This window comes from Eleutherodactylus coqui, chromosome 13, assembly GCF_035609145.1.
Source record: "Eleutherodactylus coqui strain aEleCoq1 chromosome 13, aEleCoq1.hap1, whole genome shotgun sequence".
Lineage (NCBI taxonomy): Eukaryota > Metazoa > Chordata > Amphibia > Anura > Eleutherodactylidae > Eleutherodactylus > Eleutherodactylus coqui.
Window position 1 is genome coordinate 79804332 of NC_089849.1, and position 27246 is coordinate 79831577.

At 43.1% G+C, this 27246-nt stretch overlaps 1 protein-coding gene and 1 long non-coding RNA gene across 2 annotated transcripts in view; one reads left to right on the top strand and one right to left on the bottom strand.

The window, feature by feature from the left end:
* CA10 (carbonic anhydrase 10) overlaps positions 1-27246 on the bottom strand; it is a 272025-nt gene that overhangs the window by 14859 nt on the left and 229920 nt on the right. The window contains exons 5-8 of the mRNA XM_066585859.1: positions 26281-26466; positions 17144-17239; positions 15124-15196; positions 13690-13844 (exon numbers count right to left, since the gene is read on the bottom strand). Of these exons, the coding sequence (XP_066441956.1) occupies positions 13690-13844; positions 15124-15196; positions 17144-17239; positions 26281-26466 (510 nt within the window). The remainder of the gene's footprint in view (positions 1-13689; positions 13845-15123; positions 15197-17143; positions 17240-26280; positions 26467-27246) is intronic.
* LOC136587304 (uncharacterized) overlaps positions 1-27246 on the top strand; it is a 121840-nt gene that overhangs the window by 2247 nt on the left and 92347 nt on the right. The gene's annotated exons all lie outside the window — the stretch shown is intronic.

A 27246-nucleotide genomic window follows, 5' to 3' on the forward strand; every position in this document is an offset into this window, starting at 1 on the left:
TATTGTTCGTGTTGGTTATTTACATCTTCCTTTTCTGTCAGTATTCTACCCTTTCCATCCAGTTATGCCAGTGTCCCTTTTCGGTCCCTAGTGAGAGTAGGGATCGCCGCCCAGTTGCCCGCCTGGGGTTAGCCAGGAGTGGAGGCAAGTAGGCAGGGACAGGGGTTGTTGGTGAGATCTAGGGCACCCAGGCTGGTGTATCAAGGGTAGTATACCATAACAGCATGTGCCTCGAAGTGCTGTGCATTTTATGTTGGTTTTTATCAAATAAAGATATAATTTTTTGAAATTCAAGCATGCGCACATCTAAGAGGTCGCACCAACCTATCAGTTTTCTTTTCTTCTTATCCACTTATTGTATCACTGGCTGACCATTTCAGGTTGCACAGTCACTGTTTTTGGCAGCACCTCAAACCTAATGCACACCGCTTTCTCCACCACAAAAAGGAACTGATTGGAAATAACACCCCGCTAGTCTCTGCACTCGATCCTCATTGAAGTAGCTCCACCTCCTTTTTTGGCCACCACTTCTCTGATCACATGGAAAATATAGAAATCCATTACTATAAAGCAATTTACCAATACATTTGATAACGTGCGGTGATATATAAGTGAAGACTTCTTTTTTGGATTTTCCCCTCAAGACCACCTGCTCTCATTCTATAGTTGTAATGTTTCACTTCTGATGTTTCTCTTTTCTTCTTAAGTTTATTTTGCCTTCCAATGTTGATAAAACTAAATCCAGATGTTTACACAAAATTGAATTTACGCAATACAGCTGCTTGCAATTATTTTGCCCTGACAACATGGATGCCTTGGTGCATAAAATTATGCATGTACACGGTGTATACAAACAGGTGCAATCAAGATAGATTCATCTTATTTGATTATTTACCTTGCACTAAGTCATTTATACTTTAGTTTACATTTTCCAGACAGCTGTGTTGAATTTCAATGATTTTTGTTGTGCATAAATGTTTATATGGGCCAATAGAATTTGGAGTTCTAATTTCTTAACACTTCATACAGCTAGGTTGGCTTGAATTAATTTGTTGTACTTTATTAATTTTATTATTGTTCGGTGTGATCAAGAGTGCTTAATTGACTTGTTTTTATTTGATTATGTAATTTGTAAAGCCAGCTAATTCTTACTGTTATTATAATTCGCTCTAGAAAAGCAGGTTCATTTTAGGAGGACTGGATAATTTAGTAGAAAACTGAAGCCAAGTTGTGTATCTGTTAAAATTTAACGAGTAAACTGTTCTTTAAAGCAAATTTCAAACTTGAATTTACAACCTCTAGTAAAAATGCGAGCTTTACTCAACAATCTGTTACATAATTTAATCAAGTTCCGATTAACAAGCAAAACAGAAATTGAAAATTGTTCATAGCACAATATTTAAGTAAATCATTCCTGTTCTGAAAGTTACTATCCTCATTATTGTCGGAAGTCGCCTGGAGTGTATCTTATAGTGTATTTATGTTTTTTTTTAAGTTTTCGCACTAGTTATAAACTTTAGGAAGCAATATAAAATGGTATGCTTTCTATGCACAAATTGCTTGTTTTGATATGCTATTATAGCTATATTCTTTCTGGCTACTCCTTCCCTTGAAATGGAATATGTTCCTGCCTGGTGGTACATATGCAGGCGTTATGACCTCAGTGTATGAGTGCCTTACCCCTGAGAAATAATCCCAGTAGGCACACAGATGTTACAATGATAATAAAATATACAACACTTACAGACATGCAAAAAAAAATTATAGAGAAATCACGGTATTTCTGTGTTTTCTTGCACGCTTGAATTGGCCTTCCTCTGATGGCCGAGATTGAAACAGTAGTGGACTCAAAAGATCTAGCAGCAAACAGCCACATTTATAACTGACTTTGGAGACAATCACTTGCCAGTAGGGTTTATTTCTCAAACTTTAATTCACAAGTAGCCAATTAGATCTTATTGATGATATGCCCTGCATGTTGTATGATAGCAACAAAGATGAACCCTTTCCAATCCAATTTTGGTTTTAGAGTTTCCTAAAAGGTTTTTTCTTTTTGCTGTTATATAACGGTGCCATCTGCTGGCTAAAGCCAGTGTGTGTGCGCCAGAGAGGCCCCGACAGCAGAGTGGCTGGCAATAGACGGTAAGAATAGCATTGTTGGACGTCTTCTGACATTAGAGCTGTACAAGCTTCAATCAGAATGTAGGAAGATGTCAGACAGGGGATTGGAAAGGGTTAATGCAATGAAAATAAGAATGGACATGTTCTGTATGGATGAAAAGTGGGCTGTAGAATAATTTCCTCAAGTGAGTCCACTAAAAGGGACCAACGTACCTAAAATGCTAAGCAGAAATGACCCTAGCCGAAATGCTAATCAGTGGAGATTCTTGCTATAATGCTAAGTGGCAGAGACCCCTCTATAAACTTGCTGTTCCTTAAGGGTATTTTTAAGTATTAAAGAGATTCAGGCCTCCTCCATAGCATAACGTAATTGTTACCATGCTGGGCGGCACGGGGTCCCGCGGTCGGCGCGCGTCGCTCCGGCGTCGGCTCCGGCGGCCTGGAGCTCTGTGTCGGGGCTCTCCCAGCGGCTGGGGGTGGCCGGTGGGCGGCGGCATGGGCGTATTTGCCCGCACTCCTCCGTCCTTCTTATACAGCAGTGGGTGGAGTTGCCTCCTCCCACTCTCCGCCCCTGGGCGGAGCCTTGTGGTTAAAAGACTGGCAGTGATTTGAGCTCACTGCCAGTTATTGGTTCTGCTTGCATCTAGTTAGTCTGTCTGCAGTTACCCTCAGCCAGTCCCTAGTTGCCTGTCAGCTCCTTCTAGTTACCTATTGCTCAGTCTTGTTCTTGTTGGTTCTGTTAGCCTCTAGTCAGGTCTGTCTCAGTCTGCTCTAGTTGCTACTCAGTGTACTTCCAGTTTGCCTGTGAGCTCCATCTCCAGCCTACTCTGCCTTGTAAGTTCTGTTGGTCTGTTCCACCTGCCTCTTCTGTCAGCACTCTGTCCCCTGTTAGTTTAGTTCTATCTAGGTAGTCGCCAGGTCCCTAGCCAGAGCAGGGACCGCTGCCCAGTTGTCCGCCTGGGGTTAGCCAGGGCCGAGGCAAGTAGGCAGGGACAGTGGGGTGCGGGAAGTTCAGGGCACCCCACCTGGCGCTCGGGGGGCAGAGTGCCGTAACATAATAACTGGCCCTTAAATACTGTTTGTCTTTCCATGGCGGCGATCAGTGCCCTCGCAAATCAGCTGCAAGACCTGGTGCCGGTGATCCGGGATTTATCAGCTCGCATGGTGGCCCAGGAGCAGTGGGCGTTGTCGCAGGGGCGGGACGCCTCAACCAGTCCCGAACCCAAGTGCCCTCTTCCCGAGATGTTCTCTGGGGAGAGGAACAAGTTTTTCGTTTTTCAACAGGCGTGTCGCCTGTTTCTTTGGATGCGTCCCCGTTCTTCCGGCTCGGAGGCCCAGAGGGTCGGGCTTATAATGTCCCTGCTGCGGGGCTCTGTCCAGACCTGGGCCTTTTCCATTCCCGAGGGTTCCCCCTCCCTGCAGTCGGTGGACTCCTTTTTTCAGGAACTCGGGGGTATCTTCGATGAACCGAACCGAGTAGGGTTGGCGGTTTCGCGGTTGCTGGCGCTGCATCAGGGGGCGCTTTGTGTGGAGGATTATTGCTCCAATTTCAGATGCCATGCGGGTGATACTGCATGGAACGATAGCGCTCTGAAAGACGTTTTTATGCAAGGCCTCTCGGATGCGGTTAAAGAACTGTTGATCTCCCATCCCGTTCCCGGGTCCTTAAAGGAGGCTATGGAGCTAGTGGTGAAGGCATATAGGAGGCTCAGGGCTGGGAAGCAAGATAGACCGACCTGTAGAGTCAGGGAGGTCGTTTGTCCTGTTCCCTCCTCTTCCATACCAGTCTCTGTTCCTGAGCCTATGGAACTGGACCCGCTGGACCCCAAGTAGCGACGTCAGATTCGTTTTTTGAATCATCTCTGCCTCTACTGTGGGAAAGCTGGACATCAGGTGATAACCTGCCCCCTGAGGCCTCAGCGTCCACAGTCTGAATCGGCAGAAAGACTCCAAGTCCTAGGCGATTGCAGGGAGGATCGCCTAGGACTACAGGTACGTCCTAGACTTCTGGTACCCTGCCAGGTTAGATTCCGGAACTTCTCCCGCCCAGGGCAGGTGTTTATTGATTCCGGAGCAGCCGCTAACCTGATAAGCATGCGTCTCGTTGAGCCCCTGATGGCTGAATTTGTGGCGCTGAAGATGCCAATTCGTTTTGCTAGCATTGATGCTACCCCTCTTGCTTTGGGCTTGGTACGATGGAGGACCCCAGTGTTACAGCTCACGGTGGGGGGGGTCGCCACTCGGAAGATCTATCATTCTTGGTGATGGAGAAAATGTCGGTAGACATGGTACTAGGGATGCCGCGGCTGGCGTTGCACAACCCCCAATTCGATTGGGCCACTGGGGAGCTGACCCAGTGGGGACCGTCCTGCCAAAGCAATCTTGCTCCCCTTCCTCTCTGCTCAGTTGATACCGCACTCAGTCCCCGAGGTCTGACTTCCCTTCCCACCCCGTCTGCCTGTCCTGCTGCTGATGTCGCCACCGATGTACTGCAGGGGGGATGGAAGGAAGTGCAAAAGAGGCTAGAAGTGGTGGGGTCTCGTATGCAGTTGCGTAGTGGGAAGAGTCTGTCTGTATCTGAGCCATACAGGGTGGGACAGAAGGGGTACCGGTCCTCTGGAAATCGCAAAAGGAAGGTTAGCAGGGTGTTCCATAAGTCGTTATCGAAACCTGTTGTCCCTGTTGTCATCTCAACAATGAATATAATATGTAAAGGGAATACATCACATCACACCACCTCTATAAACTCAAATTAAAGGGGTTGTCCCGCGAAAGCAAGTGGGGTTATACACTTCTGTATGGCCATATTAATGCACTTTGTAATGTACATTGTGCATTAATTATGAGCCATACAGAAGTTATCAGAAGTTATTCACTTACCTGTTCCGTTGGTTGCTAGCGTCCCCGTCTCCATGGTGCTGTCTAATTTTCAGCGTCTAATCGCCGGATTAGACGCGCTTGCGCAGTCCGGTCTTCTTCTTTTCTGAATGGGGCCGCTCGTGCCGGAGAGCGGCTCCTTGTAGCTCCGCCCCGTCACGTGCCGATTCCAGCCAATCAGGAGGCTGGAATCGGCAATGGACCGCACAGAAGACCTGCGGTCCACCGAGGGAGAAGATCCCGGCGGCCATCTTCACCAGGTAAGTAAGAAGTCACCGGAGCGCGGGGATTCAGGTAAGCACTATCCCGTTTTCTTTTTTAACCCCTGCATCGGGTTTGTCTCGCGCCGAAAGGGGGGGCTATTGAAAAAAAAAAAAAACCGTTTCGGTGCGGGACAACCCCTTTAAGAAATAGCAGAAAGGACATTGAATTTGTATATGTAAACTTCCCCCTGCTCCCCTGCTATACAAACCGTCCTTATGATACTGGCTGAGCATACAAGGACTAGTCCTCTCTATTATATGCAAGCTCATAGTCCTCCTCTTCATGTAGCAAGCAGCCAGTTTGTGGGTGCACAGCGGGGGGACAGGAGGAAATGTAAGCATACAAAGGACACAACTCAATGCTCTTTCACTACTTTAGTTTATAGGGCTGCTCCGAGATGACAGACTCCCTTTAAATAGCATATTAATTGTATAGATCATATGACCAGGTTTCATGCTGTTAAAAGACAATTCAGTGAAGAATGATGATATTTGCTGACATAGTATGGCATGGTGCTCAATGTACAGAACCCGATTAATGAGCTATGTGCTGGTGAACACACATGTTCGCTCCCTCCACAGCCACTTCTCTGCATAGTGATCCTCTGTGTTCAGTGCAGCCAATAGAAATAATTTTCTACCCTGCTTGTCAGGAAGGAACAATGCCTTTGTACTATATGGCAGTATATCTGAGAAGATTCTTTCTGCAGGAAGATAAGAAGATACTATTTTAAATCAGCTTCCAGAGGGGGTAGGAGACTGATTCTGTCCAGAGTTTTCCCAGAGCAACAAAAATTAACAGTTACACCAAGGGGGAGACATGGAAGCATGAATACGGTAGATGAGAAACGTACTTATGCTAGGAACACTCAGTTATTTAAAAAAAATAAAAAACTATTAGCCTTTCTGTGCTTTTCGTATGAAAATAGTTCATGGGATAACCCCTTTAAAAGCTCATTAGAATTGGTTTTCTAAATCAGGCAAGACCTTCAATATGTATAAATGATTTCTAAAGCTTGTTAAAAATCTTCGTCTCTCTGTATCACTTCCTATGAGTGGTAACAATTGTAAAAGTTATTTCACAAAGTTGGAAATATGTTAAAAGTTGGTTTTTAATTTGTTACATTTTGTACTTAATCCAATTTATGTCACCAGTGTCAGCTATTAAAAATGAACTAGCAGGAGTTTCTGTCTATCTAGATCCAGAACATAATAAAAGACAAATGATAATATCTGCTGCCGCAGATTCTGAAGGGCTTTTACAGAAATCATTATTAAATGTCGTACAATGTAGCCTTTAACCCACAAAACTTTTCATGGTACATCCTTGTATCTGAAGAAAATCTATACCTGACATTTCTCTTTTTAATTTAGATCTAAATTACCATGTTGGTCTTCCGTTCTTTCTTTTTTAGCAGAGCTGAATGCCATTTGAAAGTATCACAGTAGGTGATAGCTGTGAAAGAGTTGAGTCAATTCCAATTTACATTCTAACAAAAAAGTTCAATTCAGTATTAAATTTAAGTAATATTTATGAAAAGAATAACTGATACAGGTAAGTAAGCTAAACCTTCTACTATCCAGCCGCTTCTCAGATGCCCCTGCACTATGCTAGTCCCTGTTCTAGCTGCCCATCCACTACAGAACCTATTACCCTCACCCACACAGCTCTCCATGACACCGTGCCACCGTACATCGCTTCTCTCCTTTCAATACACCACACACCCCACGCACTCCATTCTGCTAACACACTCAGACTAAACACCCCTGTAATACGAACCTCACACGCTCACCTCCAGGACTCCTGTAGAGCAGCACCAATCCCCTGGAACACTCTACCGCAAAACATCCAGACAATTCCGGACACGTGGAACTTCAGATGCACCTTAAAGATGCATCTCTTCAAAGTAGCATACCAAACCTCCTGATCTAGTCCCCACCCCCGTAATCTGCCCCATCTTTATGGCTTTCTACTTTTGCCTATTATGTACACTTCCTGCCCCATACCTCCCATACTACTCCCACCCCGTTTGTGTCCTAAAAATTGTATATCACATGTTATCATTGTATTGCTGTGTTCCCCCTTGCTCCACCTCCTGCTCCTGTATTTTCTGTATCAACCACCCAAATAACTGAATACCACTTGTAACTCTTGTAATTATTGTAAATTTCATATTTTGTTTGTTTCCTATGTACATCGAAAGCGCTGCGGAATGAGTTGGCGCTATACAAATAAAGATTTATTATTATTATACCTTTTAACAGTATTCCCAAAAATCAATCACAAAGCAAAATTCCAAACAGTATATAGAAAAACAATTTCAAAGGATCGACCAATGAGGAAAATCCATAAGCCCTATTTAGACCTCACTATGTGCTAGATAAGAGAGCTAATTTGTAAAAAAAAAAAAAACACCCACTCTGGCGGGCCAAGACTGTCCATGCAGGTTACTAGGTTAGTCATTCATTTGAATGGGTGACAGGTAATATTTTATTGCCCTGAGACAACCTTTTTACTATAAGTCCTTAACAAGCAAATCAATTCAATAATGTTGATATACATCAAGCAGCCACCCATGCTGTGTTTTATTTGGTATTGTTACGGAATCTGTTTTGCTTGGGAAGCTATTTTGCAATCATTGTCTATTGAAGTCCTTGATTTAAGGCCATAGAAAAGGAAGAAACATCTAAGAAATCTCAGTTTGGCAGGGAGCCTTATAGTTGCTACTGAGGATTCCACAGAATAGCGGTGGTAGCAGAACACTTGGTGGCACCTATATACTACATTTTCTCAAACTTTGTGTTGAGCAGGCGAGACTGTAACTTTATGATTGAAGTCAATATGTTCATGTGAATATTGGCATGGTGGTAAGCTTGGGCAGTAATAGTATGAAGTTTCCTGATGTACAGGTAATAGACATGTCAAATACTCTGAAAAGACTTCAGACACGAAGATAAAGCTACTGATAACTGCATATATTGTAATGGAGGTTCCAACAAAATAACATGGCAAAGCTTTTCAAATTAAAGCAAAATTATTTACTCTAGACCCAGAACAACCACTATATATGCCCTTGATCTCAAAAGGCATTGCTGCCACACTTCTGTCTAAAGCCACCTGCACACGAATGGATTTGCATTGTGGAGTCCGGGGTCGGCATCCGCACTGAGGTTCTGCAACAAAACAATCCATAGCAAGCTATGGGAAATTCATTCTTCCTGCAAACTCACGGAAATCAATTGTGGTTTCCGCTAGCGGAGAAGGGGGGGGGGGGGGGGGGGAACGCAGCTTGCTCTACTTTCGTGTACACAGATGGCTTCCATCTGCCCATTCGCCCGTCCACAATTGACATTGCGGAAAGGTCGTAGATTCTGCATCATTGCCTAGCAATGGCACAGAAAAAAATAAACATTAAAAAAAAACCTGTACTGTGCATGTCTTGTGGCGGCTCGCCATGACCATCCGCAGTACAGATGAAAAGACAAAAAAGACAGGTACGCGTGGATGCCAGCTGGACACAGGGACGCGTCCTGCTGCGGGCTCCCGCATGCGGAATCGGACCCATTCGTGTGCAGGCGGCCTAAGCTATAAAAATGTGCTCCAACCAAGTTCAGACAGGCTTAAAACTCTATAAAGTTTTGTTGTTTTATAGCAGGGGTGTAAAACATGCTGCCCAATGAGCCACATGCGACCAAAAATGCCCTTCTAACACTTGACTGTTCATTTCCTGCTCATCTAGTCCAAAGGAAATGGAATAAATGTCCGTTATTCAGATGATTTTTCTCTACCAACCCCCATATATTGTGAGAACGTAGATCCTCTAATCTTCTGTCCAGCACTTCAGAGAGGAGGCGATAAAGTGATAAGGTGTCTGTGTATACAGGTCTTTCTATTGTAGTTAATGGAAGCTGCAAAACACTTGGGTGTTATCATAATTCCCATTATGTAGAATAGAACAGAGCTGCACATATTGTTGGTATCCTCTTTGGAATCCCAAACAGGGGAGCAGAGGTTCCCATAAGTTGAAGTCCCAGAAGTGGAACCCTCACCTATCACCGATATCAATATTATGATTTACTATATAATGTCAATAAGCCTTAAATGTCTCAAATGGGAGTAAATATGCCTTTACTTTTTTTGAACCTCTTTGGAGGGTTAATCTGACAATGTGACCATTGGATTAGAAAAGGTTGTAAACTTGTGTTTCGCTCCAATCAGGGGCATACCTGTATGTAAGCGAAAAATAGCGGGGCATGAGCCTCAGGTGTGAGTGCTGTAGGGGGGTTGCTGGGAAAGCCTAATTACCATTCCTGCTCCAGTGTTATTTTATGCTCTTTTGTGGGTTTTTCACAAGTGGAAGCTACTTGAAGTGTTAACCACCCACTATCCACTTTCTTTTAACTGTTAACTACATACAGAACTACCTTACAGGATACAAGGTGATCAAAACAGTATTTAAAGGGGTTGTCCTGTGAAATCAAGTGGGGTTATACACTTCTGTATGGCCATATTAATGCACTTTGTAATATACATCGTGCATTAAATATGAGCCATACTGAAGTTATACACTTACCCACTCCGTTGCTGGCGTCCCCGTCTCCGTGGCTCCGACTAATTTCTGTATCTTGAACCTTCTTTAGACGCGCTTGCGCTGTCCGGTCTTCTGCTCTGTTGAATGGGGCCGCTCCGGCGTGCTCGAGCCGGAGAGCTGGTCTGCGCATGGTCATCGTAGCTCCACCTCCGTCACGTGGTGCCGATCAGCCAATTACATGGCTGTAATCGGCAGTGGAACGCAAGACAGCAGAAGATAATCCACGGTGCACCATGGGAGAAGACCCGCGGTGCACCATGGGAGAAAACCACGGTGCACCTTGGGAAAGGACCGGCGGCCATCTTTAAAAGAAGAAAAGAAGAAACTGCCCGAACGGGGATGCAGGTAAGCGATTTTTTTTTTAAATAACAAAGGGATTGTTTTTAACGGGGCACAATGTGGGGGTATGTAGAAAAAAAAATGTTGATTTCGCCGCAGGACAACCCCTTTAAGAAGGGTCAGGTCCATTTTCATTACGGATACCCAGAACAGTTTTCTGGTGTGAATACACAACAGAAGACCACCGAGGATCCCGAGTGTACAACTTGGGTATTGGACAAATGCATAGGCAAAAACTTATATTTTCCTAACACGATGGGAAAATTGTTCACTCAAACATGAAAAAGACAGCGGATACTGTACAAAATGTAGAAATAATAAGAAATATGACAGATGTTATTTTCCTTCTTGAGTATTATCCTGGAGCCTGGGGTTTTCTCTGATGTTGGACAAGAGGGAGGGGTGTTTTGTTGGGGCTGAATATGTTTATGCCCTTATCATTTATACAAAATAATGTCATGTTTTGTAAAATGAAATAAAGGATGAAGAAAAAAAAATACATGACTGTAAATAATAGATGATTTTCTAAAACATTTGCAATGTAAATTCTCTGTGCAATGACTGATAGACAAGAGCCCTAGGCAACAGCCTTCAGTGCCAGAAGGGAATCCACTCTGCATCTACAATGTTTTTCCAATTCAATTTTAAGAGCATAATTCTTAAATTTTTCAAAGGCATTTTATTCAAAGGACTGAGAAACCTAAACATTCCAGAAAAAGAAAGTTTTACTAATTTCAAAGTCACATACAACCTGTTTCTATGGAAAAAGTACTCCCCACCCCAGTTTGATTATAAAGATGACTATGGCAACTATATCCAATGCCATCTTTCATATGTGGGAATGATGCTAGAAACACTATTACTGTGTTTCCCCGAAAGTAAATGCCACCCCGATAGTAAGACCTACCCTAGTTTTTGGGGGAGGCTTGAAATACAAGGCCTCCTCCAAAAATAAGACCTAGCTAACCTGCCAAAACAAAAGAATCAATACTCACCTCGTCCGTGGTGTCCCGATGGTCTCCGGCCGTGCTGCGGCAAACTGCAGAGTCCTCCCCGTCTGCCATCTTAGCTTCTTCTGGTGACAGGGCTTTGAATACCCCACCTCCAGCAAAGCGAACGCTGTGATTGGCTAATCGAGCACCAGTAGCCAATCACAGCCCATGTAATTCCCTGAGTAGCTGTGATTGGCTCATGGTTGTGATTGGCTTCTGGCGCTTGATTAGCCAATCACAGGGCTCGCTTTGCTGGAGGTGGGGTATTCAAAGCCCCATCACCAGGAAGAAGGTCAGATGTCAGACAGGGAGGACGCAGACTGCCGCAGCGCCGCCGAAGACCATCAGGGCATTAGGACGCCGCGGACCAGGTGAGTATAAGGCCCCCCAAAAAATAAGACACTGTGCCTCTTTTGGGGCAAAAATTAATTGAAGGCAGTGTCTTATTTTCAGGGAAACACTGTATCACACTTTTAGATTATTCTTGTTGGCTATAACCAAGGCTGCAAGTCTCAGGATTGACTTGGACACAGAATACTGTAATGCCCTGCAATTACTTGGACTGGCAAATACAATCTAAACTAAATGTGGGCTGTGATAGCAGAGTTCTATTTTGTTGGTACTGTCATACCAAGCCTCCTTCAGGGACTGCCAGCAATGAAGGATGATTTTTTTCTTGGTACATGTGTGGGCACAAATTTTAATTTATTTCAATCTGTTTCTAAGGAGCAGAAATGTACAATGCCATATAAGAAAGAAGTTGTCCAATCTTTAAATGTGCACTGCATTCTTGTGTTAATACAATAGTCAATCACATAACTAGCAAAAGTGCAAATCCCTTTACCTACTGTAAAATGATAGGTTTGTGCTGAAAAATCACTCTAAATTGCTGGCCAGAAGAAATTTCCCTTCCTTCTAATTTGCTGTTTACTGCCTATTGTCAAGTGAAGTCTATCTCTAGTAACAAAGATAGCAAGATAGAATATAGGATATGGAGGAATGTGATGACTCATGCTGCCCATAGAAGTCTATGGAGAGTACAGGGGGAGGAGGAGGCTGCTGTAGAAGGAGAGCAAAACATACAGATGAGGCTGCTGCTAATAGTAAATGACTTTTTACAGTTTTACTATTACTGGAATCACATTCACTGATCTCCTGTTTTCTTCATGTACAGTATATAGAAGTCATCATAGCAGCAGTTCCCACCTACCAGCTCCGAGAAAACTCAAAATTAGATATGCAGCCTGCAGTGGGGAAAACGTGATAAATGCAGGATAAAAGTTATATAATGACAGGAAATAGTATTACTCCTCATGTACATATATAGCAGCTTAGTCTGAAAGAGCTTCTGAATGTGCTGGTATGCTTCAAATATTAACCCTTACCAATCCGCTGTCTGATGTCTAAAGACATTCTGATTGAAGGCTGCAGAGCTCCGATGTTGGAAGACGTCCGGCAGGGTATTCTTACTGTAGATTACTGGCCGCTCTGTTGTCGGGGGCCTCTCCAGCATGTCCCATACCGCAGTACTGGCTCTAGCCAGCAGATGGCGCCATTGTATAATGGCAAAAAGAGAAAGCCCCCTAGGAAACCCTGAATCCAAAATTGGATTGCAAAGGGTTAATGGTTGTCCAATCAAAATGAATCCCACTACTTTGTATATTCCTCAATATTTACAAAAGCTCTGACTTCTATGAATGAATGGACACATTCTTGATTATATTAAGAAGACAAAGTGTCCTGACCTTGTTTACTTAGTTTAGGATTTTTTTTAACAATGTGTTGGTGTAGAAGAGTGATTTCCAAGCTTCTTACTAAGAGAGCATCCTTGAAATATGTTTTTTCTTCTGAGGAACCTTACCCCCCTTCATACGTCAATGAAGTATAGGGACTTATAAAGTATTCAATAATTTTCGCTCAGCACTATATTCCGGCTGAGATTTGTTGACTACTTTGTCAAGTGTCTTTGAGCAAACTGAAATACTGGCATAGAAAATCCTACGTGAACTAAACACAGCAGCACAAATCACTTTCCTGTCCTTAAATCCCAATTCACGTTGTATTGACACTTGCACTACAGCTTTTCCAGCAGGGCTTCTATCATTTTTTATGACAACAATAGTGCAGCAATCAGCACTATTTTTGCTGTCAAAATGCTGGAAGCTTTGATTTAACCTATACAGACCCCATTAGAAATAAGATCTTTAGGTTTGTTATAAATTGAGGCCATAGCGCCAATGTGGGCAGAGCCCGATTGCTCCTACATTTACTCATACTCTCCAATCAGCCTAATTGTATAAGTAGGGCTAAATCAGGGCCTACTCCAAGCACTCAGCACAAGTGCCGCTGACAGCAAGTATAAACCTTGACAATGGACTGCATAACATTTCATTACACTTTTATTAAGCTTTATTAACATTAGGCTGGTCAACCACTTGAGAGGAAAATGGAGAAACCACATTGATTTTCTATTGAAGGGATCATAAAGGTACATAAATTTCTTACCTGCATTCTAGTAATGTAGATGGGTTTATTCATAATGATCCAACTCGCTGTCTCATAACAGGGTGGGATGGTCATTGACCCATCGTATGTAATAAAACTAGAGGTCTCTGGATAAAGCTCTTCAATATTTAGCCCCTGCAGTAAATAGGCATCATCTGAGGATATATAGTAAAGAAAGCACATTCAGTAACAAAATGTTAGAATGTTGTGAAAAATTGTGTAGATAGGTACATATAGAGTGACACAAGTTACTTCCTGATTAACTTCATTTACTTTGTATATAGGTATCCCACTACTACTATGACAAGTGATAAGCAGTGATGACCACTTATTGGAATGATCTGGTCAGGAGGGATCAGCCTGATTTTCCAAAAATAATCCGGAATCAGGACAACCTGATCCCAATTCCCATTCACTGAGTTCTGTTATTGGATGCAGCCCCTGTGATGTCCCGTAAACCAGAAGGGACTGCAGGTATCAATGGACACCAGAGCAAGGGGCCGGACATGAGGAGAGGTATATATATAACAGTTTCTTATGTTAGTGCATGGGGAAGAGGTTTCCAGAGATCGTACAACTCAGACAACTGCTTTAAAGTCAAGGAAAGTAAAAATCAGGTTTACCTCTTTGATCTCCAGAAGGTCCTTAGTGCAGTATGGTGATGTCTCCTCAGTGATTGTGGCTCTGTGTTTAACACTATTGCCTTGCAGTGCTGGTGTCCTAGGGTCATATTTCATGAAGGACAACATTTGGAAAACTCCATACAGATATTGCCTTTGGTCAGATTTGAACCTAGAACTCCAGCAGTCCAAGGCAGCAGTGCTAACAACTAAGCCACCACAATTGTTTTTTTCCAGGTGAGGAGAATATTAAGCATAAAGAGAACATAAAAACCCAATACAGAGTTTTTATACTTCATACTTTTGGCCTGATTTGAACTTAGAACTCTGGTGCTGCAAGGTAGTAATGCTATCGACTGAGACACCATGCTTATTCTTCCTTCTTTAGAGAAGGAGAAGAAGAACCACAAAGAGAATATAAAAAGTCTATGCCAATGTTGTCCCTGGTCAGATTTGTACCTAGGAACCCAGTGTCACGTCCATCCAGGACGTGCTGGATCTTTAACCCGCAGTGCTGTGTTTCACGACATTCATCATTACAGTAGTCCATCAATATATACTCCATGTAGGAACACAACTTGATAGTGTAGCCTTGATCCCACAGATTTATACTTGACATGAAATATATTATCAAGTCAGACTCAGAGCACTTTTAATGCTCTGTTATATAAGACAAAGTGGTACAAAGTACAAAGCCCATATAAGACAACTGAGATTTTTCAATGGTGAGACACCCAAGGACAAAAGCTAATAAATAGTCCTGTATGTCTTGGCTAGAAAATGAACTGGCCTTCTAGAAAGTCACCATACTTACTTTTATATGTTATTCTTGTTATGGTGTCCCTGTTAAGCATTCGATTAAGGAAGGGATTGGATGAATCTGTTACCTTAAAAACACAAGGACAACATTAGTATGTTAATTAGGCAAGTCATCAAAAAGGTTGTATGATATTAGAAAAAAGGTCCTGCTTTGTCTCTAGAGACAGTGTCAATGGTAAAGCATTCTGCTGGGATCTGTTGTACTATGTAGTTTCGAGCAGCTCAGCCCCACAGGTGGGGTTGATTGAGCTGGCTATGGATTGCTCCAGCCAGCCAATCCCCAGATCTGCTGCTCATATAGACCAGCTACTCTGCTAGAGACTGCCGTTTTTTCCCCTGTTTGCTCAGTGTGTTTAGGTGTGAACAGTGTCATGTTCTTGCATGTCTGTGCAGTTTTCCGAACAGGTGGTGTGAACTGTGTCTTGCTGATGATCGTTTATCATCTAGGATTAGCTAGATCCCAGCATGGGGTCATCCCTGTCAGGATGATCACCCCACAGGCAAGCAGGTTTCATGTGGAAGTTGTCTTGTTAGAGTAGGGACCCACGAGACAACAATGACCTTTACATTCTATCCTTACACCCTTACTACACATTCTATAGTTATTCCATCTGGTTATGTGTGCAGGTATGCAGGTGAGTGTTTTAAGCACTTGTCAGTTGTTGGCTTAGGTCTGTCCGCAAGTATGAAGTCCAGTTTGGCAGTTCTGTCTGAGTTCGCCTGTCGGCGAGTATGAAGTCCATTTTGCAGTTCTGTGGTTTCATCTGAGTTCACCTATCGGTTAGTATGAAATCCAGTTCGCAGCTCTCTGGTTCCGTCTGAGTTTGCCAGTTCGTGGGTGTGGAAGACATAACAGAACACATGTACTCAGGTAGGTGTGACTAGACGTAACAGTCACCCTTGTAAACACGTTGGGGGGTCTAGTGGTTACATTTTATCCCAAGACTTTACCACTGCTCTGAATACATATACAGAGGATTTGGGCTGGCATTCAGTCCCTCCATATTCTAGCATGATAGGAGTCAGCTTGGTGAGCTCCAAATTTCTATACCATTTTGGCATGATCAATGATCCATGATTACCTTAGTCTTTTGGAGCTGCAAGAGTCCAGTAAGTTTAATATTTTAATTGGTGTTTTATTTCACTTATGTTTTACTTTGATGGGAGTCATAAGCAACAGGCTTTTGGTTGCCCTGAGGCAACTTTGCTTGACTATTGGTATTGCATCACAGCTCCATTTATATATAATACCAGGCAGCAGCCCATGGGCAAGAACTGTGCTGTTTCTGTAAAAAAATGTATTTTCTTTTCTAATTTTGCAGCTCTTCAAATATGACACTATAGACCCACTGCAGACCACATGTACTAGCTGCTGTTAAATGCATTGCATGCTTCTTTCATTTAAGCTTGATATTGGTTATAATGTGCATAGGGTGGTTTCACATCTGCATTGGGCATTCCGCTTTCCTGCTCTGTTCGGGGAGCAGGCAAGGGGTATTCCTGTGGCTGAACGGTTTTGTCTCTGGGTGGAACCGAACTGTATTGGACCAACCCCATTGAATAGAATGGTGTATGCCCGCTTTCCGCACAGCTGCCCAGCTTTTCAATAGAAGAAAAAGTGCTGCATGCATACTGTATTCCCCCAGGTAGTCATTTTCCTGAAGAGATATGCAGGGAGGGAGCTGCCTGGGACTGAGCACATCTATAGGTGCTCAACCATACTATTATTTCAACATACTATAATTATATATTAGGAAAATCACTTTCATTCATATTGGTTATTTGAAATATTTCATTATGAAAACCCAGTATAGCAATTCAACAAACATTTCTGGCATCAAAATAGTTTAAGAACTCATATTTGTAAAGATTTAGAACTGTACGGATGACAAGAAACATTGAACTCTATTTAATTTATTGTGAACAGTTTTGATTATGTTGCTTAACATATTTGACCTTCAGTGAATGAAATTCCAATTATGCTAATAAAAACCACAGAGAAGAAATGTACTCACTTTTATAAATATGGATATAACCACTAAACCATTTGGACTTTTTGCTGCCTCTGTTACATTTGTATACAGCTCGTGATTATAGTGTATTAGTTGAACCTGCGAGAAAAAAAGCAGATAATTGATGTTTTCAAGACTCCTTCCTTAAAATAGCAAATAACAATGGGATCGGATTAGAAGTATAAAATATATTAAAAGCTAGATGAACTGGCAGCCAAGCATTTATATGGCAGCTAAATTGTAATATTGATATATGTAAATGCAGTTTGGTTGAAGTAAATGAATGGTTGTATATGCATTAAATGGAATACAGCTGAAGATGAACAGAAGGACTTGATTATGCTAGTGCATTCAGAGGACCGTATATCGGCCGGGTATTCACGCCAGCCGATATACGGCATCTCTCTCTGCAGGGGGAGGAGGCTGGAAGAGTTGGGAGCAGTGCTCTGAGCTCCCGCCCCCTCTCTGCCTCCTCTCCACCCCCTCTCTGCCCCTCAGCACTATTTACAATGAGAGGCAGGATGGGGCGGGGCTAAATGCAGGAATTAGCTCCGCCCCCGTCCCACCTCTCCTCATTGAAAATAGTGCAGGGGGGTGGAGAGGAGGCAGAGAGGGGGCGGGAGCTCAGAGCACTGCTCCTGGCTCTTCCAGCCTCCCCCCCCCTGCAGAGAGAGACGCCGTATATTGGCCGGCGTGAATACCCGGCCGATATACGGTCGTCTGAATGCACCCTAAGGTGTATAAAAATAGATAATCTGTAAAACAAATGTAATATTGCCACTATTCCTTTATAATAGCACCTCTTGAAAACGTATTTTTGTTTTTGAGTTTAAAAAAAAAAAAAAATCTTGTTATTTGTATAGTGCCAACTTATTCTGCAGCACTTTCAAGTAACTTCTTTATTACATAAATATAGGTACTCATTTACTGACTATTGGAAGGATGAGTTAACATAGAGCCAGCTATCTGAACCACACAGGGATTGAACTCACAACCTTTAAGAGCTTAGGTCTGCATTTCTGCTTCCTTAGCACTCTGTGCCACATGAGGCTCTGCTATACAGGAATTGTACTGTTAAAGGTATAAAGAAGAGCTACAGAGGTTCCAGAGGCACCAACTAGATTAATTGAGTGGCATGGAATAATTCAGCTTGTTCAGCATTTGACTAAAGATCCCATAGTGTATAAATATATACAAAGTCAGTGCAAACAAGTGGGACATACCCTGCCTTGCAGAGAAAATGCCAAACTATTTAATGTTCGAAATGAGACAAAACTCAACACACAGATGGAGAATTAAGTCCTGAAGAATTGATTTTAATTACAAACAACTACATCTCTCCTGTGGCCCAAAAAATAGGATGATCGGTACGTAATGGGTTCACCAGGTTGAGCAATACAATCAGTAACAGGACTTGGCATAGATTCAATGAATGCTCGAATACTGTCCTAGGGTGGTGTTGAACATGTCGTATTGACCATAGTTATCTTCATTATAAGGCTGTAGGAGAGAATTCATTGGACATTCAATTGTCTCCCATTGTGTCTCTTAATTGGGGCGAGATCTGAGGATCATGCTGGCCAAGAAATCACCTGGACACCTTGCAAAGCAGGCCTGCTGATGATCACTGTTGTGGTGCTGCGTGTTAGTTTGCTGGAAAATGGTGTTGAGTAAGCCTGAAGATATGATGGGCTACAATGCCTCATCAACATAACAGCATGTCGTCAATGTGCCGCTGAGGTGTACTAGAGGCGGCTGACTGTTAATGATAATTTCACCCCAAACCATGACTTCATGTTGGTGAGCTTTGTGTGCTCCAACCCAATTGCCTTGTCACCTCCAGACCCTTGCTCGGTGATCATCATTGGTAAGAATGAATTATGAATTGTCACTGTACACCACACTGTGCCATATTTCGTGCCAGGTAGTTTGGGAGTGACAACAATGCAAGCACTCATGATGATGGTGCAGTGTGAAGGGCAGCCTTTGCAATAGATGGCTGGACCACAAACCTTCCTCAGCCAATCTATACGAAACTATGGTCATTGATATTGGAGCATCCAAGTTTGTCCATGGAAGCCTAATAATGTTGCTTGTTGTGGGGCTACTGCTGCAAGACACATTAAGCCTCAATCTCTGCAGCAAATGCTGCCCAAAACATGCTATAGAAAAATTTTTTTCCAGGTCCACAAGCGCAAATCAATTGCAATTTTCCGCTTGCGGAGGGAAAATCGCAGTATGTTTTATTTCAGCGTGATTTCCGTGCGGACAGCTTCCATTGAAGTCAGTGGTAGCCGTCCGATCCGCAGCCCATCCGCACCTGCCACTTTGGGCTGGGCGCCGCATTATCTGCACTGCACATGTGCGCTGGTGCACCGGCCAGCTCATCCGCGGTACAGAGAAGAAGACAGCGGTCAGGTACGAAGGGCTCACCGGCGGGACACAGGGTCGGATTTCACTGCGGGATCCTACCCGGCCGCGTGCATTCGACCTTACCCAAATGTCACACCGTGCTGAAATCGCATATAACATCATTCCTGTACCCCTTACATGAACATACCCTCATGTTGCCCTAGGTGTCAGAATTTTTCTGTGTAATAACAAACCAATCAGCAAGACATATAAGTACAATAAATATTATTTCAATAAAAGCAAAAAGATCAGCTTTCATATTTAGTGACATTAGCAACTGAGAACTGTTTTCGAGCTTAAAGTCGGAGGCTTCTCCTTTCCCTTCACAGACATTTTTGTTTTGCCCCCAAGCTTTGTTATTATGGCTTGGATATATAATTATAATAACATATTTCTGTAGAAGTGATAAAATGGCAGCATAGATTGGTGTTATCTTGTCATAACATATGAGCACAGATGTGGCTATAATTTTTTATTGCTAGATGAAAATGGTTCCTAAATAGTCTCCATTTATAACAATCCATTTTCAGTCTGCCAGCATTACGGTGAAAAATACAGAAAATGCAGACTTTACTGACAGCATTATTCACATGGATCCTTTGCATCGTGCCTATTATGTAACCAAGATGTTTTTTTCTTAAGAGGTTATCTCTTGAAGACAACTTCTGATTTAAACAAAACTGTCCTAGTGTGGTTATAAATGGGCAGCCATGTGTTGCATTAGTCCTGCGAGCTAATTCTAGCCCAAGGGAAAGCACTAGAGATGAGCGAGGACCAAAATGCTCGAGTGCTCGTTACTGGAGTCGAACTTTCAGTGATGCTCGAGAGTTCGTTTCGAGTAACGAACCCCATTGAAGTCAATGGGCGACTCGAGCATTTTTGTATATGACTGGTGCTCCGCTAAGGTTTTCATTTGTGAAAATCTTAGCAAATCACCAAAGTCATGTAAAAAACACAGAAATTGATAGAGCAGGCGACGAGCAACATGCAGGGCTGCATTTCGGGCTCCGAGGTCTCACTATTAAGCCACAATAGTGGCAAGAGTGAGACCCCCCCCCCCGCACTGTCAGCATAAAGATCGTTCTCCTCTGCCACAGCTGTAACAGCTGTGGCAGAGAAGAATGATGTTAGCCCATTGAATTCAATGGAGTCGGCAATACAGCCGGCTCCATTGAAAGCAATGTGCTGCCGGCGAGCGCGGGATGAATTTTCCGGAAGGGCTTAAAAATATAAGCCCTTCCCTGAAATTCATCCAGAAATGTGTAAAAACAAAAAAAAAATATACTCACCCGTTCCCGGCAGACGGAGTTCAGCCGCGGCCGGCAGCAGTTCTCCTGAACTGCTCTGTGTAGTATTCAGCAGCCGGGGATTTAAAATCCCCGCCTGCTGAATGAGCTGCCTCTGATTGGTCACAGCCTGACCAATCAGAGGCAGCTCTCACACCCATTCATGAATTCATGAATGGGTGAGTGAGTGCTGCCTCTGATTGGCTCAGCACAGCTGAATGATAGCTGAGAGCTGCCCCTGATTGGTCCCTGCGCTGAGCCAATCAGAGGCAGCACTCACTCACCCATTCATGAATGGGTGTGAGTGAGAGCTGCCTCTGATTGGTCAGGCTGTGATTTTAAATCCCCGGCTGCTGAGTACTACACAGAGCAGTTCAGGAGAACTGCTGCCAGCCGCGGCTGAACTCCGTCTGCCGGGACCGGGTGAGTATATATATTTTTTTTGTTTTTACACATTTCTGGATGAATTTCAGGGAAGAGCTTGTATTTTTAAGCCCTTCCCGAAAATTCATCCCGCGCTCGCCGGCAGCCCATTGCTTTCAATGGAGCCGGCTGTATTGCCGGCTCCATTGAATTCAATGGTCAGTGCTCGTTTAATCGAGACGAGTACCGCGCGGTGCTCGTCTCGAGTAACGAGCATCTCGAGCACCCTAATACTCGAACGAGCATCAAGCTCGGACGAGTATGCTTGCTCATCTCTAGAAAGCACCCATAAGCATTAATTCTTCGGTTAAAGGGACCCTGTGACCATGGGATAGCACCATAAACTAGGTTATGATGCTATTCTTGAAGGTGATGGGAGCCGTTGAATGTATCTTTTTTACTCACCAGCTTCCCGATTCCTGTGGTGTTCCTCTGTGAAAACGGTACATGGTGTACAAATGTGACTACTTTCAGACTGCTGTGTGCAAACACTTCCATACGCTTCTACAGGAGCATGCACCCAACGGTCTGACAAAAAGTCAAGTTTTAAGACTGCCTGTGGACTTCATGAGAGGATGCCACGGGATCTGGGGAGTGGGTAAATATAAACAATACAACCCAGGACAGCACCATTAGTTAGTTAATGCTGCTGTTTGGTGGTGACAGTGTGCCTTTAATAATACATTTATTTTGTTTAGGGCTCAGTCACACAGGTGGCGATCCGCGCAGAAAAAAACATGCGGACGAAAATCCGCACGACCAGCTCCATTGCCATCCATATGTTCTTTTTTTGTCAGGTGCGGACGTTTTTCTGCATGGAAATAGGCGTCCATCGCCGCCCATGTGACTGATCCCTTGGGGTTTATCTTTATAGGACAGGTTGGGGTAATAGCTCTAAAGTATAAAAATTTACCACTTAGGGATATATCTGAATTACCTATTATGCCTCCTAATGCTGGAACTCCATGAGCGGTTGCTGCGTGTGAATGGCCACACAATTTTGCAGGTAGAAGGATATGACTGGAAAAGATCTGTCTTTATCTCTCTACCAAAGAAAGGAGACTCCGAAAATTGCTCCAACTACCGATCAATAGCCCTTATTCCGCATGCAAGCAAGATCTGCTCAAGATTATACAGGAAAGACTGAGATCAGTAGCGGCACTCCCAGATTCCGGCAAAGACACGGCTCCCACAACCATATAATTCAGACCTGCGATGGACCATGGAAAAAGCTCGAGAAAGAGCTGGGCGTATTGGAACATCCAGTCAGGCTGATAAAATCTCTTTATACTAATCAAGAAGCCACTGTGAGAACACAGTATGGGAACACAGATTGGTTTGGGATCGGCAAAGGGGTCCTGACAGGGCTGCATCCTCTCACCCTTCTTGTTTAACCTATATGCGGAAGTGATCTTGCTTAAAATGGGCCTAGACAAATTGGAAATCAGGGTGAAAATAGGTGGAAGAAACATCAACAATCTCTGTTATACAGATGACGCAACTCAGGCTGCAGAAACAGAAGCAGGTCTGAAGCAGCTGATATAGAAGATTAAAACTGAAAGTGAAAAGATGGGCCTCTACCTGAATTTAAAGAAGACCAAAATTATATCAACTGCAAAAAATGGCCAAATTTTAAATACAAAATTGACAATGAGGCCTAAGAATGCGTGTGAGGTGTCATCTTCCTTGGCTCAAAAATTGACCAGGCTGGAGAATCTATGCAAGAGATAACACATAGGACAGCATTGGGGCAAAGCACGATGCTAAACATGGACAAAATCTGAAAAAGTAGGGATATCGGTATAACAACTAAATGCCAGATAATGTAAGTTTTCACCATAGCCATGTATAGATGTAAAGGCTGGACTGCAATAAAAGCTGATAGGAGGAGGATTGATGTATTTGAGCTGTGGTGCTGGCGAAAGCTGCTGCGTATGCCCTGGACGGCGAGAGTAACAAACAGAGAAGTCCGGAATCGTATAAGATTCGATATATCACCGGAGGCCAAGATGACCGGGCTCAGACACACATTTTTTGGCATTCAATGTGAGCAGAGTCGCTAGAAAAATCTATAATGCTTGGACAGATCAGTGGCAAAAGAAGACCTGGCCACCAAAGGACACGATGGCTGATACTGTCAGAGCAGATACTGGCATGGATATCACACAACTGAAAGAAGCAGTGCAAAACTGGAAAACATGGAGGGAGCTCGCCTTCAGGGTCACTGGGGGGCGTGAATGACTAAACGGATAACAACAATATTACCAGACAATTTGTGCAAATTGTGGTTTTTAGCTCATGTGGCTACTGCAACATTGATACAAAGCCTTAGTCCAATTTCACACCTGGGTGTATTTGCTACTGGTATGCAGAATTTGGGGGTAAAGGGGAACCTATCACCTGCCTAAACCATAAACTAAGTTGTGGTGTTGTTAGGGTAATTGATAGGGAGCCAGGTACTGTATTTTTCATACTCAAAATACCTCAATGTGTGTATTAACATGTGCGATATATTTTTTTTTTTAATGGCATGACCTATTCTGGTGCAATTCCCAGACCAGAATCACCCATTAAAGTCAATGTGTGTGTAAAATAAGCAGAATGCACTGACATGGCATGCGTGTGCTCTCTGGTTTTTTCATGCACCCTTTAACTTCAATGGGAGTTTTAAATGACATCAGTTGAGCCGCCTTCTGCTTCTTTTTTGACACGCATGAAAAACAGATGACATTCTCATAAAACTCACACGGTAAGGGCTAACACAGAAAATCGCAGCTGCAAAACATAATCCTTAGCCCTAAAATACAAAAACTGATGTAGAACACATAAATTGCAATAAAATTGACTGCAATTGCGCTCGTTCGTGTGTATAAGGCCTTAGCCTTCCCAGCACACAGACTGTTTTCTCTATCAATGGCATCTAATGTGCATCTTCTTTCATACAGAAGGTTGCAGTGACTGAGAAGGACCATTTCATCCAAGCTGGGAGAAAGGGAAGGGTGCAGAGACATTACAGCATAGGCTCTGTTCACATATGTGCTTTCCATCGCAGGTACAGTATACATTGGGAGTTATTCCCAACATATATCTCAGATAATAGGTTGCAACGTATTTACACAGTATAAAGATACAGTAATATTCACCATCAATAGGCTCCCATTGTAAAAAAATGCATATTTTGTGGAATACCTTTTCACTGTATGCCTATATATAGGGAAGTTCAAACTACGTTCTCCTATAGAAGAAGGAGTGCAAACACACAGTGGCCAAGTGTTCTTCTCTATGAAATTTACAAATATTCCTTTACTATCTGGAAAGCATAAACAAGCAGGCTAGCAGATACTGATACTTTTTATATCCTTGTTTCTATTATAATTGGGTTCTGTTCTATTTCCAGTTGTAAAAGCTAGAGCCATACAGAGACTTTGGCCGCGATGCTGGTCACCTGAGCAAAAATCGCTATGTAGCCCTGGAACCTTACACTCTCATTGAAGTTAATGGGGTTACAAGTTGCTATGACCGCAACCAGCAAATCACAAAAAATTCACAAAGGAGCTGGTGATCGCAGCAACTTGTGAGTCATACAGTGACTCCATTGACTTCAATGAGAGTGCAAGGTCGAAGGGCTACACAGCAATCTTTGGTCGTACGACCCATGTTCCGGCCAAAGCCACAGTGTAGTCCTAGCTTATATATTTTTAATAGAAAAGGCCACAGGGGATAGTAAGATGTTTACACATCAAAAACAAGCCAACGGACCATTCACAGCAGAACACTATAATGCAGAAGAAGAAATAATAGATCATTAAAAAACAAAATAGAGGTTTGCTGATAGTTTCCAGGTAGCAACAAGGTATTTTATATGCAGAGTACTCATGAACTAACCAAAATGTCAAACAGTAAAAAAGATAAAGAAAACACAGTACAGTACAGTACACAGAGAACAGAACTTGTTGGTGTCAATCGGTTCGTTCTCATGAGTGTGTTTTTCTCATTTCGTGTGCAAAAAAGACGCTCCATGCATGTTAAAAATGCACATGACAGAAGCTTCGTGCCCATTGCTTTCAATGGGGCCAGCGCTACTGCAGCTGGCCACATTGAAAGCAATGGGATTCAGGCAATCCCCATAGTAATTTTGAGGTAGGGCTTGAAATATAAGCCCTTCCCTGAAAATCATCCCTAGCTGGTGTAAAAAAGAAAAAATATATATACATCAACTTCCTCCACTGTCAGGGCTCTGGTGTCTTCTCTCTTCCATGCCGGAACTGCTCTAAAGCACTTTCTGATGGCCGGGGATTCGAAAATCCCAGTCTCCAGAAAGTGCTGGTTTGATTGGCTTAGCGCTCAGCCAATCACAGGCAGCATTCAGCCATTCATTGAATTGAATGAATGGCTGAGTGCTACCTCTGATTGGCTGAGTGCTGTGACCAATCACAAGCAGTGCTCAGCTGTCATTCAATGAATGGCCGAGCACTGCCTGTGATCGGCTGAGCGCTCAGCCAATCAGACCATCATTTTCTACGTGTGCAAAAAGTATAGTACTATGTGCCGATATGCGTGCAAATCTGTCTTCTCAAACTTCATCCCTTGTGCAAATACGTTGCGCTGAAGCATGCGCAATTGCATATATGGTCATCTGAAGCCACCCTTACTAGCTCAATGTTTTCTAAAGGTCCCTTTATACAGGAGCGATAATCGTTCAAGTGAATGGAGGCGGATAGGTCATTAATAGCAAATGCCTGGAAAAGCCCTTTAAGGTCAAATTCACATGGTTGTATTTTCAGGCTGTGTGTTAGCCATGTATTCCACTGACAACATATGGCCCCATTATATCCTATGAGGTTACTCACATGAACAATTTGCAGTCCATGTGAAGGAAAATCACAGCATGTCCATGGAGAATAGACAGCACACAGACGGCTGTCCATGTGGTGTCCGATGCAAGTTACGCTCGAGTGTGCAGCTGTGTCAATCTGGTCTAAATAGTACTTTTGTCCTTGGTAAGAAAATAAGCCTCACCTCCCCAGAAAATGCCTGCCCGTTCAGAAGGTGTTCCGAGCCTTGAGCATCCTCGCTGCCAAAATGTAACCGTATTTCTTCTAAACGATGACTGTATGTTAGCGGTCCACCAGATATATTTACTAGATGTTCTTTGTCCAGTCGTAGTGACACATGTCTTCCTGTATTGTACATTGTACCGCTCACCTGCAGGCAAAATATGACAATATTACTGCAAAGAATATCAATCTAACTATCTGGTTTTATTTTTGCTTTGTAAAATACAGAGTTTGTGATAACAGACAAAAATGCTACAGTAAAAGTACAGAGGAAAAAAAAAAGAAGCATGAAGAGGATAATATACCGTACGTGCCAAACATATAACATTGTGGATGAGCTACAGTACTGTGCAAAAGTTTTAGCAGGTGTGTAAAAAATGTTGCAAAGTAAGAATGCTTTCAAAAATAGAATTGTTAATAGTGCCTTCAAAACAGCATTAATTCTTCTAGGGACACTTGCACACAGTTTTTGAAGGAACTCGGCAGGGAGGGTTTTTCAAACATCTTGGAGAACTAACCAGAGATCTTCTGTGGATGTAGGTTTACTCTAATCCTTCTGTCTCTTCATGCAATCCCAGACAGATTTCATAATGTTGAGATCTGTGGAATCATAAAGTAACTGTCGTGTCCAACCAGGACGCACTGGATCTGTCACCCGCAGATATCCCACAAAAGCAAACGAACAAATGACAAAACAAAAACAGAACCAAAATACAGGAAGCACTGTCTTTATATAACCAAACACAGTGAAGGGACCTGCCTGAAAGAAGGGCGATCGTCCCGATAAGGACGGCCCTGTGCCTTGGCCTCTAGTTGACCCTACGTGGGAAAGGGAAATAACAGAAGAAAACCAAAACTAGAAATGCAAATAAGCACAGTACTCAGCTTGAGATGCAGCATGTAACTGCACGATCCAGGAACAAGCTCT